Source organism: Malaclemys terrapin, chromosome 16 (assembly GCF_027887155.1).
Source record: "Malaclemys terrapin pileata isolate rMalTer1 chromosome 16, rMalTer1.hap1, whole genome shotgun sequence".
NCBI classification, from domain to species: Eukaryota; Metazoa; Chordata; order Testudines; family Emydidae; genus Malaclemys; species Malaclemys terrapin.
In genome coordinates, this window is record NC_071520.1 from 20463151 (window position 1) to 20475945 (window position 12795).

The 12795-nt window shown below is 44.3% G+C and overlaps 1 protein-coding gene across 7 annotated transcripts in view; it reads right to left on the reverse strand.

Moving 5' to 3' along the window:
• SFSWAP (splicing factor SWAP) overlaps positions 1-10038 on the reverse strand; it is a 108260-nt gene extending 98222 nt beyond the window's left edge. For 3 of the 7 annotated variants that reach the window (XM_054006872.1, XM_054006870.1, XM_054006869.1), the window contains exons 1-3: positions 9671-10036; positions 7006-7175; positions 6293-6430 (exon numbers count right to left, since the gene is read on the reverse strand). In XM_054006872.1, the coding sequence (XP_053862847.1) occupies positions 6293-6430; positions 7006-7175; positions 9671-9915 (553 nt within the window). In that variant the 5' untranslated portion in view covers positions 9916-10036. Of the gene's footprint in view, positions 1-6292; positions 6431-7005; positions 9628-9670 lie in introns of those variants that run through there. The other 4 variants (XM_054006871.1, XM_054006874.1, XM_054006875.1 and 1 more) reach the window with 4 other exon arrangements.
• Positions 10039-12795: the final 2757 nt, after the last annotated feature.

The window sequence follows — 12795 nt, forward strand, 5'->3', positions numbered from 1 at the left end:
TTGAATTTGCAGGAATGTGAATGTTAATGCAGATCTATTTCACCTCAAAAAATATCATAGAATGGGTGAGAGCAGAAAATAGTCCTTATGTGAGGAAAAAGTAGTAACAGGTAAGAACTTTTACTTTCTTGGGCTTAAGCCCATTTGCCAATAACAACTAAATGAAAATATTGTAGCTAGCAATGCAGTTAGCAACAGAGAGGCATAGAAATAAACTGGCTAGTGAACTGATAAAAAATATTCTGAATTTAATATTACAGGCTGAGCTGGCACCAGACCTATTGAGATTGCCTGACATTTCCCATTATAAGACCTTGTTTTCAGTTATTTATAACTTTGCACACCATTTGGGCTGAAATTTTCTATGCAGCCTCAGACTGTTCGTTTTTGTTTTTTTTTAATTTCAGCCAAAATGGTTCAGCCATTTCTGGGAATAAGGCTAGGGAAAAACATATTGTTTTACTCCTGTTAAAATCTTCTGGCAACCTTTTCTTTTGAATGTTCTGGCGCCCTCCCACACTTTTGAGAAGGGACTTGAAATTAGGTTCTAGACCTGCTGATGACCTATGTAGATACATCCCCAGAGCAGGTCCACACTATGCACTGAATGAAACAGGGGTCCTGTGGAAAAGACAGTATGTGAACATGTAATTGAAGACTAACAATGTCCTGCAGAAAGCAGCCAAATTAATTTGCACTGGTAGTGGTTTTATGACAAGTTGGCTGGCTTGTCATAGGGTGCAGGCTACAAGTCAAGTTAGTAAAACTTGACAACTGCTAACAACCACTCTGTGCAGCCTAGGTTATTTTGTAATGTAGCTGTTCTCACTTGAGCTGAGTTAACTCTGCAGTGAAGACATAGCCAGAGACCGATCTCATAATGCTCTGGCTATGTCTTCTGAAGTGAACTGATAATCATGTGGCTGCTTTACACATTTCATCAAATTGCTGAGGCCTTTCAGACGATAAAATGACCACTAATCTTGAAGAATATATCCTAATTCCCAAGGAGGTTATAAATCTTTTGCCTTGTTTTCCTAGAGGCATTCAGATCTACTTAACAGAATAGAAAGTGTTTCCCCATGCATCTACACAGAAGGGGGAGGGGGGGGGGGGGAGAGGGAAGACAACTGAGGATTTCAAATATACTGAACATCAGGAAGGAAGGCGCAGGCTAAGCCAGGAATTTTCATTTTTCTGAACACTGGAAAAAAGGAGTAGCATTTCCTGAGAGGAAATTAATTCCTTATCCACCTTCTGTGAAACTCTGCTCTGCACACACCTTCAAAATTGACTCTGTGCAGCACTTACATTCAATACAGCTACAATAGCTCAGCTATTTTCTGTGCCAAGTTACATTGATTAGAAAGGCAACAACATGGAAAATGAATGGAAATGATGGTCTCAAACTGATGTGATATCAGAGTACTGAAAAGCAAGTTATGCTTCAAAGAAGCATACCTTATTTTTACCTCAAAAGGTTCTACTTGATTCACAAGGGGACACTTGCTTAACTTTGTGGTCCTGCCGAGTAAAAGAAACCTGCAACAGATAACCTGCAGTGATTGACAGAACTTACACCGAGTACAACGGTGAATCTGTGTGTAAGAACTTCAAAATAACTGGTAATGTGGCTTTGTTGGCATCTATATTTCTGCCTTTATATATATATATATAAAAAAATATTCCAAATCCTTGTTGATGCTTCCATTACATAGTCAAGAAAACATCTTTTTCAGTGATTGAAATGACCTTATACTTTGTTCAACTCTCTCAAACTACGCAGCCTACTTGAGAAAGACTGAGTTCTAATGAAGTATTGGATCTTGCACTGAACAATCTTTGCCACTAAGAGTTTGAATATATAGAAAAGTCTTGAGTTTTCTTGGCCAGTGAGGTACCAGTGGTATCACCTCAGTTGCCTCATCATGGTTTCTCTCCAGGGTACACAGAATGAGTAGGCACCCAAAGCTGGAATTTCCATTTGGCTAATTTTGGTTTTCATGTCTTTTCCTTCCAACGAACTTCTTCATTTCTGAACTCTCTTCTGATACAATTCTACCAGGGGGTTTTCCCACAGAACCACTGTCTGGCTAAATATAATTGACGCTCCATTTCCCTTGCATCTTGGTGAACCTGCTCAGTTGGCATGTTAGACTTCCCTCAGATGTGTTTTACAATAATTCTGAAAGTCCATAGTCATTCTTAACTCTAGTATAAGTGAACTCAGAAGTTTAGGTCCAGTTCCTGTGAAAGTTCTTTCCCCGCACATTTATGAGTTTTCACTGACAGTTTCATTGTTTTAGTGGAACATAACTATCACGGGAAGTCATCATCATCATGGAGGGAGGGCCAATTTCCCAAGCAGCCTGGGCCAATCCCTTGGAGGCCTTTTAATATGAGGCCAGAGATACTGACATGGACTTTTATGTTTAATGTAGTATCAGTTCAGATAATAGTGCTATGGGGCAATCTGTTCACAGAGACCTGTATTGCTCCGTGAATAGGCTAATGGATTTATCAGCTGAAGATTGGAGGATGGATAGCATCTTCATTCCAAGATGAATCACTCTGCATCAGTAGCATGCTCATCTGACTGGAGACGCGTTGATTATGAACATGATCTTTACTTGATTCTGTGTAAAGTCAATATCAATATATCATAACCACCCCGCTATTCAATGGGCGACCTGCTCTGGTAACACAGCATCCTTCCTGAAATTCAGACGTGGGATCAGTCCTTTAGAACAACAAGTGAATCCTGGCATGCAGAATCATTATCACCTCTTTCCTTTGATTGAACCCTGATTGAAAAACTGGAGGACCGGCATTGGTAATAGCTTTCTTCAGTCTTTGTGTTCTCTAATGAAAGAAAGGCTCTTCCACTCCATGAATCTCCCAGCTAGGTGAGACTGATTTACTTACCCATATTGATACAAATAATATAATAGAGTAAGTAGGATTGTATCACCCTGGGTAAGAAACCTTCCCTAGCAAATGGAAAGGGTCCTAATAGTTGTGAACAAAAACTTTCAAACGTGAATAAGTTGTAAATTGCAGCACTGAAACATTCTGAATCTATAAAAATCTCTGATTTAAGGCCTAAATCCTAGCCTCAGTGCACAATCGACCAAGCTGTGCATCTTTCTGGCTCTGTTTCACCCAACTTGTGGCTGCCTGGTTGTTGACTGGATTGAGAAAACTTACAAAATATGACTTTCTTCTGCGCCTCCACAATTGTCTATCTTGGTGACATGCTAAGATTCTGCATTTTCTGAACATCTGTTTCTCCATATGCTTGGTAATGGCTCTCACCTTAAACTTAGCTGACACCATTAGCAATTTTGAGGATATTTGCATTCCATATGTGCATCCTGTGACTGATGTCATAAGCCTTTGCAGAAAATTTTACTTAGTCTACATCTTATGCGACTTTACTTAGTCTTATCTTTGTGTCTGAGTTGCTCTATCACATCAGGACATGAAGTCTATTTCAAGTGTATGGCAACTTAACATCACTGGCATCTGCAGATGATGTTTCTAAGTACTGAGACTTCCTTCAGCCTGTTTTTTCAAAAAGAAATACAAGTTTGAGAGGATTACAATACCTTCAGACAGAGAAGCAATAGCTGTATCCAGTTTAGGTAGCTGGAAAGTTTGCCTTTAGGGACTATAAACACTTCCTGCTCTGCCTGCTGATGGGTTCACTACCCTCCCTGCAGCCCTAATAAGTTTTCCAATACAGAAATGACAGCAAATCAAATATTCTTGTCTCAGATTGGTTGGGTAATATATGCTTTGCCTTTTATTTAGAGTTTCTTTTGGGGATCATTAATTGAAGTAGCTCAAAGCAGCAAGTGTTTGCTTAGCATAATCTTATTTTTCGGGTTGCAACAGGATCATTTCCACAGATACCTCTTTTACCCTTAGAATCCCACCCTTTATTTGAGCATGTGTAAGAGGTCTCCATAGATCGGGGGTCGGCAACCTTTGGCACGCGTCTCGCCAGGGTAAGCACCCCGGCGGGCCAGGCCAGTTTGTTTACCTGCCGTGTCTGCAGGTTCGACCGATCGTGGCTCCCACTGGCCGTGGTGTGCCGCTCCAGGCCAATGGGGGCGGCAGGAAGCGGTGCGGGCCAAAGGATGTGCTGGCCGCCACTTCCCGCCACCCCCACTAGCCAGTGGAAGCCGCAATTGGCCGAACCTGCAGACGCGGCAGGTAAACAAACCGGCACGGCCCGCCACACGGCCTACTTGGTGAGCCGCGTGCCAAAGGTTGCCGACCCCTGCCATAGATTCTCAGATAATGACCTTAAGTAGTTGCTGTTCACTTCACTAGGTTGTGCACAATTCCCCCATGTGAGGCAGAGAATGCAGATGAACCTCAAACTTGCTCTTGACTTCCTTGGATTTTTCAAGAGATTTAGGCATACATGTTTTCATTAAGTCACAGCATCACTACAAAATGCTCACACTGAGAAAAAGTAAAACTTCCTTTGGAAAAGAGCCTTACTGGAAGCTAGTTTTTACATATATACAAATTTGATGCTATTTCCTCGGATGGCTGATAGCCACTTGTCTGATAGTGATTAAAAACTAGTGCTAAATAGGTAGAAGAGCGAGAGAAAGTTCTTGCAGCCTCTGCCTTGAAAAACAGAAGAAAAACTTGTATTAGAAAATAAGGGGCAGGCAGGCCCCCTTCAGTGACACTGCCATGGATTGAGAGTTCAGTCCCAGTAAAGTGTAAGAACGTACACAAGCTTCTACAGGGATCTGCAAAAAGGATTTAATAGGGGACTTTTAAAAACATTACAGACCAAAGTATAAACAGACAAATGCCAGGAAATTTACAGATCAAGAGCTCTTTCTTCAGCCCTGATTAATTCTATCATCCCTTTTTATTGCCTGGGTCTCAGAACACCAGGCTCTCTCACACACTGCAGTAAGCAATTTTCAAATTGCGAAGTAATGTAGTTACATTCATAGATGCCCCAACTGATGATAGTAAAAATCAGGAGTGTTGAGACACTCAATACAGCAATATTTTTAAAGCACACAGTGAATTTTGTTATAAATGCAAAGTATGTTTATTGAAAATGAAATAAAGGAATACCATGAAATTCAGAGTTGTATCTGCCAGTTACAGACTCCTGTAATGGCACTTTAAAGAAAAACAACTTCAAAAAATTTAGGATGATGAATTTTAAAAACAATGTATTAATAGACTACAAATTATACATCTTAATTTTTCAATATTCTTCTAATACAACTGTAGGAGGATTTTTCAGCTGCCCTATTTATGTTTCTAAGGGTCTTTTCAGTTAGTCAGTTTCCTCCTACTGATTATAAACAAAAGGCATACAAAACTAAAATAAGATTTTTTTTCTAATTTCTTGAATTTTAGTTCTTAGCTGTAACAATAATTTTAGCTCCTAGATGTAACTATTCAGATAAATATGATTTTCAAACTGAATGTAACCCTTCAAACCAATTTTAAGTTTACTTTACGTAACTATTTTGCATTTATTTCAGTTGATGTGTTTTTAAAACAGTGAAACATATATTCTTCCAGCTTTCATATAAAACCCTTGCCAGCTAAGGGGGTCAATGAGGGCTTGATGACATTGCCAACATAAGACACAACCATCTTCCCTAAACTACCATCATGAGAAAATTAATGCCAAACGATGACAACCATAGACCATATTATTACAGTAATTTGCACAGAATGAATTGGGAGACCCATTGTGTATTACTGAATTTTGTGAATAAGAACAATTAAAAAAACGAAGATAATGCATCACCAAGTTTATTGTTTCCTTATCTTGACAATTATGGCTTTAATTATAATATTTTGCAGTAACTTGGGAAAAGTAATATTTTGAAAATATAATCTAATCTTTTTAAATTAAGAACTCATTGAAGCATCTCCTATAAGAGCTTTGCTGAGATGTTACCAACTTTTTTAAAAAGCCCTCAAATTATGACATAATGTACATTTTAGTGAAGTACGGATTCACAACTTGCAACTGTAAAAGTACACCTCTACCCCGATATAATGCTGTCCTCGGGATCCAAAAATATCTTACCCCGTTATAGGTGAAACCGCGTTATATTGAACTTGCTTTGATCCGCCGGAGCGCGCAGCCCCCCCCGGAGCGCTACTTTACGGTGTTATAGCCGAATTCGTATTATATCGGGTCACGTTATATCAGAGTAGATGTGTAGTAAGGGTAGGTGAAGTTGCTTTTACCTTTCCCTACCAATCCCCAATGTTTATTTTGATTCCTCACCTCTTTCTCTGGAGGCCTGCTGCTCCTCCTCCTCCGTGGGTTGTGAAGGATCATAATAATCACTGCCATAACTGAATCCCACGGCATTATAGGTACCATCTTCCGCTAAAGCTTCACTCAGTCTCTTATATTCTTCCTCTTGAAGAAAAATGAAAATTCTAATTACGACTATGAAATATAATTAATCTACACTATTTCTAAAAAAAAAAAAAAAAAAAAAACACTATACCAATGTTTTCAACCTAACTTTTAGATAAAAATTGTGTTCTTCACACTTTAGGCATAGTAATTTTTGCCAGCAAGTTTGTGAAAACCAAAGATAGCAGAATGCATGTGCCTTTTGTTGATCATTTCCTCCTGCTGAGATAAAGATTTTTGTGGTTATACAGTCTAAGATAATTAAGGAAAATGCAAGAACGTTCAGTTATACAATACTGTTAAAGAAGAACAGTTAAAAGGATGGTGGGGGGTGTTTTGTTTTTTCAAATCCCAGTCTGCCCTCAAAATCTGGGCAATTTCTGTGTGGATCTATATATAAACTATCCTGAGGTCCTCTCAGACAGGCAAAGACTCCTGTTTTTCGAATCCACTGGGTACTGTCAAGATAATATCAGAAAGAATGAGTATAAAATGAGTGGGAGTAAATTTAATGTTTTAATTATTTAAATTTAATTAAATGTGTTCTAACTCAGGAAAGTTTCCTTGAGCAATACCTTGCCTCGCCTCCTCCTCAAGCAAGTCCGTATGCAAGGCTAAATACCTCTCTTCATCACAGAGGGCATCTATTCTAGCCTCCTCTTCAGACAATTGATAATCTCTGTTCCATGTGGAATATTCAGCGTCATATTCAGAGAGGTCATGGAGGTGACCACGTCCATCATACCTGCAAGATGAAAAAGCTGGTCAATGCAGAAAACTTAGGGTTTGGGTTTGTGTGACTACTTAAAAATACTTACCCATTAAAATGAAAAAATACTAATGTTAAAACGTGACTCATTTTAGAAGTTACATTTAATTTTGCTACTCATTTCACACCAACTATCAAAATGAAATATTTTAATCGTCTAAATTCCTCTTTAACAGAATAATAAAAAGAGTACAATTAAAGGCAAAAGTATCCTTTAATAGTTTAAATGGGATTCATTTCCTTAATAGTTCTTACCGTTTATGGTTCAACCAACCATTCAATGTCACTTGCAAAATACTTTTTCTGGAAAGTCAAATAGCTTACATTCACACAAACCCGAATACATAAATACCTATCCGTAAGAACCAAACGGTCGAAATTTTCTCGCTTCTTTCTGCTAGTCCCGAACTCTCAGGAGAGATCTTCACCAAAGAAACTTGCGTCCATTGGAGGTAAAATCATGGCTAGGCTCGGCCCCTAGCCATTTGGCTGAGGAAATAAGTTCTGGGTTATGTGATAGAGAGACAAACATACATAGGAACAGTAACATATACATGCAATTTAAGGAGGTTCACCATAAAAATGGCACCAATAACCAACAATGTGATTTCATTTCCTAAGCAGAAATGTGTGCAGAAAAAGTGCCGCATTAAGATAACGTTTGACATATTTCTCCTTTACGTAGCAATATTAGAAACCAATAGATAATAAAGAGATCGTAAACTTCACTCCGCTGGTTAGTCTTCACACACACAATTCTTGACTGAGCCATCTTGCTAAATCAAAAACAAAGGAAGTACATATAACTAATAGAAAACGTTATTGAGATATGTTGGTCTTGTTAACCAAGGTGTTTATCCACAGGCAAATTTCTGCCCCAGTCTTCCCACAGTAATAGGCTTTCTTCAACTGGGGGAAAAGATTTCATGCTGTTGGGGATAAAAATCTGAATTTCCAAAGGAGCTGATAAGGTTAGTGCAAAATGTTTCATCTTTTGTTCATAAATGCAAACCTCCTTAACTTACAAATGTAGATTGTTATTGGTTTTAAATGTTATGTATATATACATGCACATACTTAGAGTTTGCTCCCAACAATTTCTGCAGCTGTTCTATCTCAGGCCATTGCTATATGAAACCACAACAGCCTTAATTCACACCATGGAACTGGCTAATGAAATTTCTCATCACAAAAATAAACTACTGTACCATTAGATGAGAGGCCCCATCACTAAGCTTAAACTTCCATATTAACAATAACATAAAACTATAAGAATACACACTGATTAATTTCTAATCTGTTTTCCAATTTAGATGTTTGACTTCAATCAGTGAAATCATAAATGGGAAAGACCTGTTAGGTTAACTACTCCAAACAAGGCATCATGAATCTTTTCTGCCCAGTCCAGTCTCACATAATGGGGTTCCAACCACTTCCCTTCAGTGAATATTTATTCCAATCAAGTAAATGTGGTTGTGAACCTAGGACCTGGAAATCACATGTAACCACTGAAAGAGGCCTAATGAAGTGGGATTGAGGGAGCAAATGCCTACAGTATGTGATGTGATCCTTTTCAAACCAAAGCCCTTCAGGTTTTCCCACTTGAGTCTTCAGGTCCAACCACAACTGCTTAAAGCACTGTGCTTTTCAAGCCCCACAAAATACTCCTGACCTGATTCTGCATCCCCCCCTCTCAAGAACCACTGAAAAGCAGGTTTTGAACTAATTCATTCCTCCATCTGATACTGAGTTGCTGAATCTGGAAGGTGGGTGGGGGGGAATCAAATAACCAGATCCTGTTAATCCCTCAGCTGCTAACAATCACATAAACAACCAAAAATGCAACTTTTTTTAGTTGAGGTTAGAAATCTGAAATTCCTGGGAAGGAAAGCTAATTGGCCTAACTGCCACAACTCATGGCATGACAGGCCAGGGAATCCCATCAGCACTTTAGGGTCTAAATTAAATGGAAAAATTCAACTCAGCCTAATTTCCCTCTCTGTGCAAATAACCTCTCCCACTTCTTGCTTATGGACCCCACGATGTAAGTTTCTAATTTAGCATTCCCTTATAGCAAGAGTCCCCCTTGTTTTGAGGTGAAAAGCTGCTTGGGGTTTGATTTGAAAAGGAGCAGATTATCCCCACCCCTCCCCACATACACCCACCCTGCCAGGGGGAGGGGACCCCAATAAATACCATCTGCCAGAGGAAGGGGAGAGACTCCTAATCCTGCCAGAGAAGGGGACTCCCATACTCCCCGCCAGAGGAAAGGGTTCCCCAGCATCGCCACGGGGACACCCAACCCACTGCCAGGGAGAAGGGCCTCCCCTTAACGCTGCCAGAGACGAAGCACTCCCCCACTCCTCCTGCCAGAGGGAGGCCCCCACGCTCCCCGCAGCACTGGGGGAGGGGCAGAAAGAGGCTATCACAGGAGATCTCGCAGCAAAGGCGGGGGGTTGGGTTGCACCGACCTATCGATCATGATCTTGGGGTCTCCCATCCAGGGAATGAGATGCCGGCCCTGCTCCTGGTATTGGGCCTTCTCGTCGTCCCGGAACAGCTTGCAGGCATAGCCGAACACCAGCAGCTCCACGCGGCTGCCCCCACCGCCTCCTCCGGGGGGCCCCTGGGCCGCGCCCCCGCCGGACAACAACATCAGCGGCGGCGGCCCTGCCTCCTCCACAGTCCGGCGAGGCCCGCCAGCGCCTCCGTACATCACGGGAGGGTGCGAGGGGAAGGCAGGGAGCGCGCTAACAGCAAACGAAGCGAGTCACCCCGGCCACTAAACCCCCCACCTCCATAACGCCGCGGTCGCCATCGCCCGAGACAAAATGGTGGCCGTTCCGCTTCCGGTCACAGGCGGGGTAAACAAACGTCTGGCTTCCGGTGAACAGCAGATTCGTCATAACTCAACAAGCGATGGAATAATCTTGCTGCGTGCTCTGGGGCCGAGTGTGGGGAGATGCTGCCAGGCAGCTGGCCCGGGGCGGGGAACAAATGGAGCAAGGCAGGGTAGCTATGACATGAGAGTGGCGAAACTGTCCACGGGAACTGCGGGGCTGGGCCGCGGGAGAGTAGAGCGAAGGGAGGGGAGTTGGAGAGAGGGGTCGGTGGGGAGGGGAGCAGACGGGGCTATGCAGGGACATTAGAGGGAGCGATGGGTGCGGGCAGACAGGGCCATGGAGGAAGGGGCATCAGAGGGAGCAGTGGGGGGCAGGTGGAGGCTATGGAGAGGGGCATCAGAGGGAATGGTGGGAGGGGTCAGGGGCAAAAGGGTTATGGAGAGCAGCATCAGAGGGAGCTGGGGGGGGGCAGTGGCAATGAGGGAGACAGGTGAGGACTCTGGGGAGAGCATCAGAGGGAGTGGTGAGGGGCTCTGGCAGTGGGGGGGGTAGGTAGGGGCCGTGGTGGGACATCAGAGGTAGCTGTGGGGGGTGGGGACAGTGGCATTGGTGGCTATGGGGGGCATCAGAGAGAGCTGGGGGAGGCAGTGGCAATGAGGGAGACAGGTGAGGACTCTGGGGAGAGCATCAGAAGGAGTGGTGAGGGGCCGTGGCAGTGGGGGGGGCAGGTAGGGGCTGTGGCGGGGCATCAGAGGGAGCTGTGGGGTGGGGGGGACAGTGGCATTGGAGGCTATGGGCGGCTTCAGAGAGAGCTGGGGGAGGCAGTGGCAATGAGAGAGACAAGTGAGGGCTCTGTGGGGGCATCAGAGGGAGCAGTGGGAGGACCAGTGACAGTGTGGGGGCAGCCGGGGGCATGGTGATAGAGGGGGTGGGGCACATTGAGTGCTGGATTCCTGGACACAGACAGGCGAGGGTGCTGTGGCGGTTGGGAGGAAGCTATTTCCCTGTCGCAGAGCAGGGCCCGGGTTCCACTGTTTCTGGAGCATGTATGATGTCTAGAGACTCCATGATCAAGCTGCTGGGGAAATTGCAAAGTCCAACACTCAATAGTTAGGAAATGCCAGTGGTTGCCTGTGCAGCCTGTTTGTCCTTGTTCCTGCCCCAGCCCTGATACCTGTCCCTTCCATCTGCCCCCCATACACCAGTTTGTCCCTGTCACAGCACAGTCCTGTCTCTTCCCACCCATGTCCTCATCATTGTCCCATTCTCTGTCTGATCTCAGGCTCCTTGTCCCAATCTTCCTCCTCCATGCTGCCTGGGCTGAGTCCATGGGAACACATTGAAATCCCAGGACAGAGAGTTTCTGTGGTCTCAATTACTGTGCATAGCAGGGAATACCAACTGCAGCAAAAGTATTGCTCAGTCTTGTATCCCTGAGCAGGGTCATGGTTAGTGTAGATGGAGACTTCAGAAAATGTAGATGCCAAATTCTAATACGTTTCTACTGAGCATGTTTTAACTGAGATATTTTTCAAAGGTTTGTAACTTGCCCAAATTTGGGTGCATTTTCTTGGATACACCACAAGGCATCCTGACTAGGGTTGCCAGGTGTCCGATTTGCGACCAGATCACCTGGTCAAAAAGGGACTCTGGTGGTTCCAGTCAGCATTGCTGACCGGGCTGTTAAAAGTCCAGTTGGCGGCACAGCAGGGCAGGTAGGCAGGCTTCATGCACGGCCCCGGGAATGCGGACAGCATATCAGGCTCCTAGCTGGCAGGGCGGACAGGGAGGGTTCATGTGCTGCCCCTGCCTGCAGGCACTGCTCTGAGGGCCAGCTCCGCAGTTCCCATTGGCTGGGAACCTTGGACTGCGGGCAGAGCCCTTGGCTGCTCCTCCGCCTAGAAGCCAGAGGGGCATGTCACCACTTCCCGGCAGCCGCCTGAAGTCAGCGCCGCCCAGAGCCTGCACTTCTCACCACTTCCTGTCCCCCAATCCCCTGAGCCCGCTTCCACACCTTGAACCCCTCATTTTTGGCCCCAGCCCAGAGCCCACACCCTCTCCCACACCTCAACCCCTGGCCCCAGCCCTGAGCCCCCCTCCTGCACACCAAACCCCTCGGCCCCAGCCCGGAACCCTCTCCTACACCCCAAACCCCTCATCCCTGGCCTGCACCATCATCTGGAGCCCTCCCCCTCTCCCACACCCCAACCCCTGCCCCAGCCCGGAGCCCTCTCCTGCACCGCAAATCCTTCATCCCTGTCCCTACCCCAGAGCCCTCACACCTCCCGCATCCTAACCCCCTACCCCAGCCCGGTGAAAAGGAGCGAGTAAGCAAGGGTGGGGAAGACCAATGGAAGGGGAGGGGATGAAGTGAGTGGGGGCAGGGCCTCTGGGCAGGGGGGGCAGGGCAAGGGTGTTCAGTTTTCTGCAATTAGAAAGTTGGCAGCCCTAACCCTGACACCAGAGCAATCCAGCCTGCCAAATTTCAAGTCCTTGCATCAAAGCATGTAGGCACTAGAGCTTCTCAATGAAACAGTTATAAGAATTATTTTAGCATGGAGAAAACAATGTGTTTTTCCTTAATCTCATTTGTGGAAACAATTGAACTATTTTTGTTGAAACTTTCAAAAAAATCACCTGAAGTAGATACTCAAAATGGAAAATTTCACTCCCAATGATTAAATTTTGGTAAAGTTATGTCCTATAATGGGAAGTGTCAGGCAAACTTAATTATAGACAGTGCTACCAGTTCT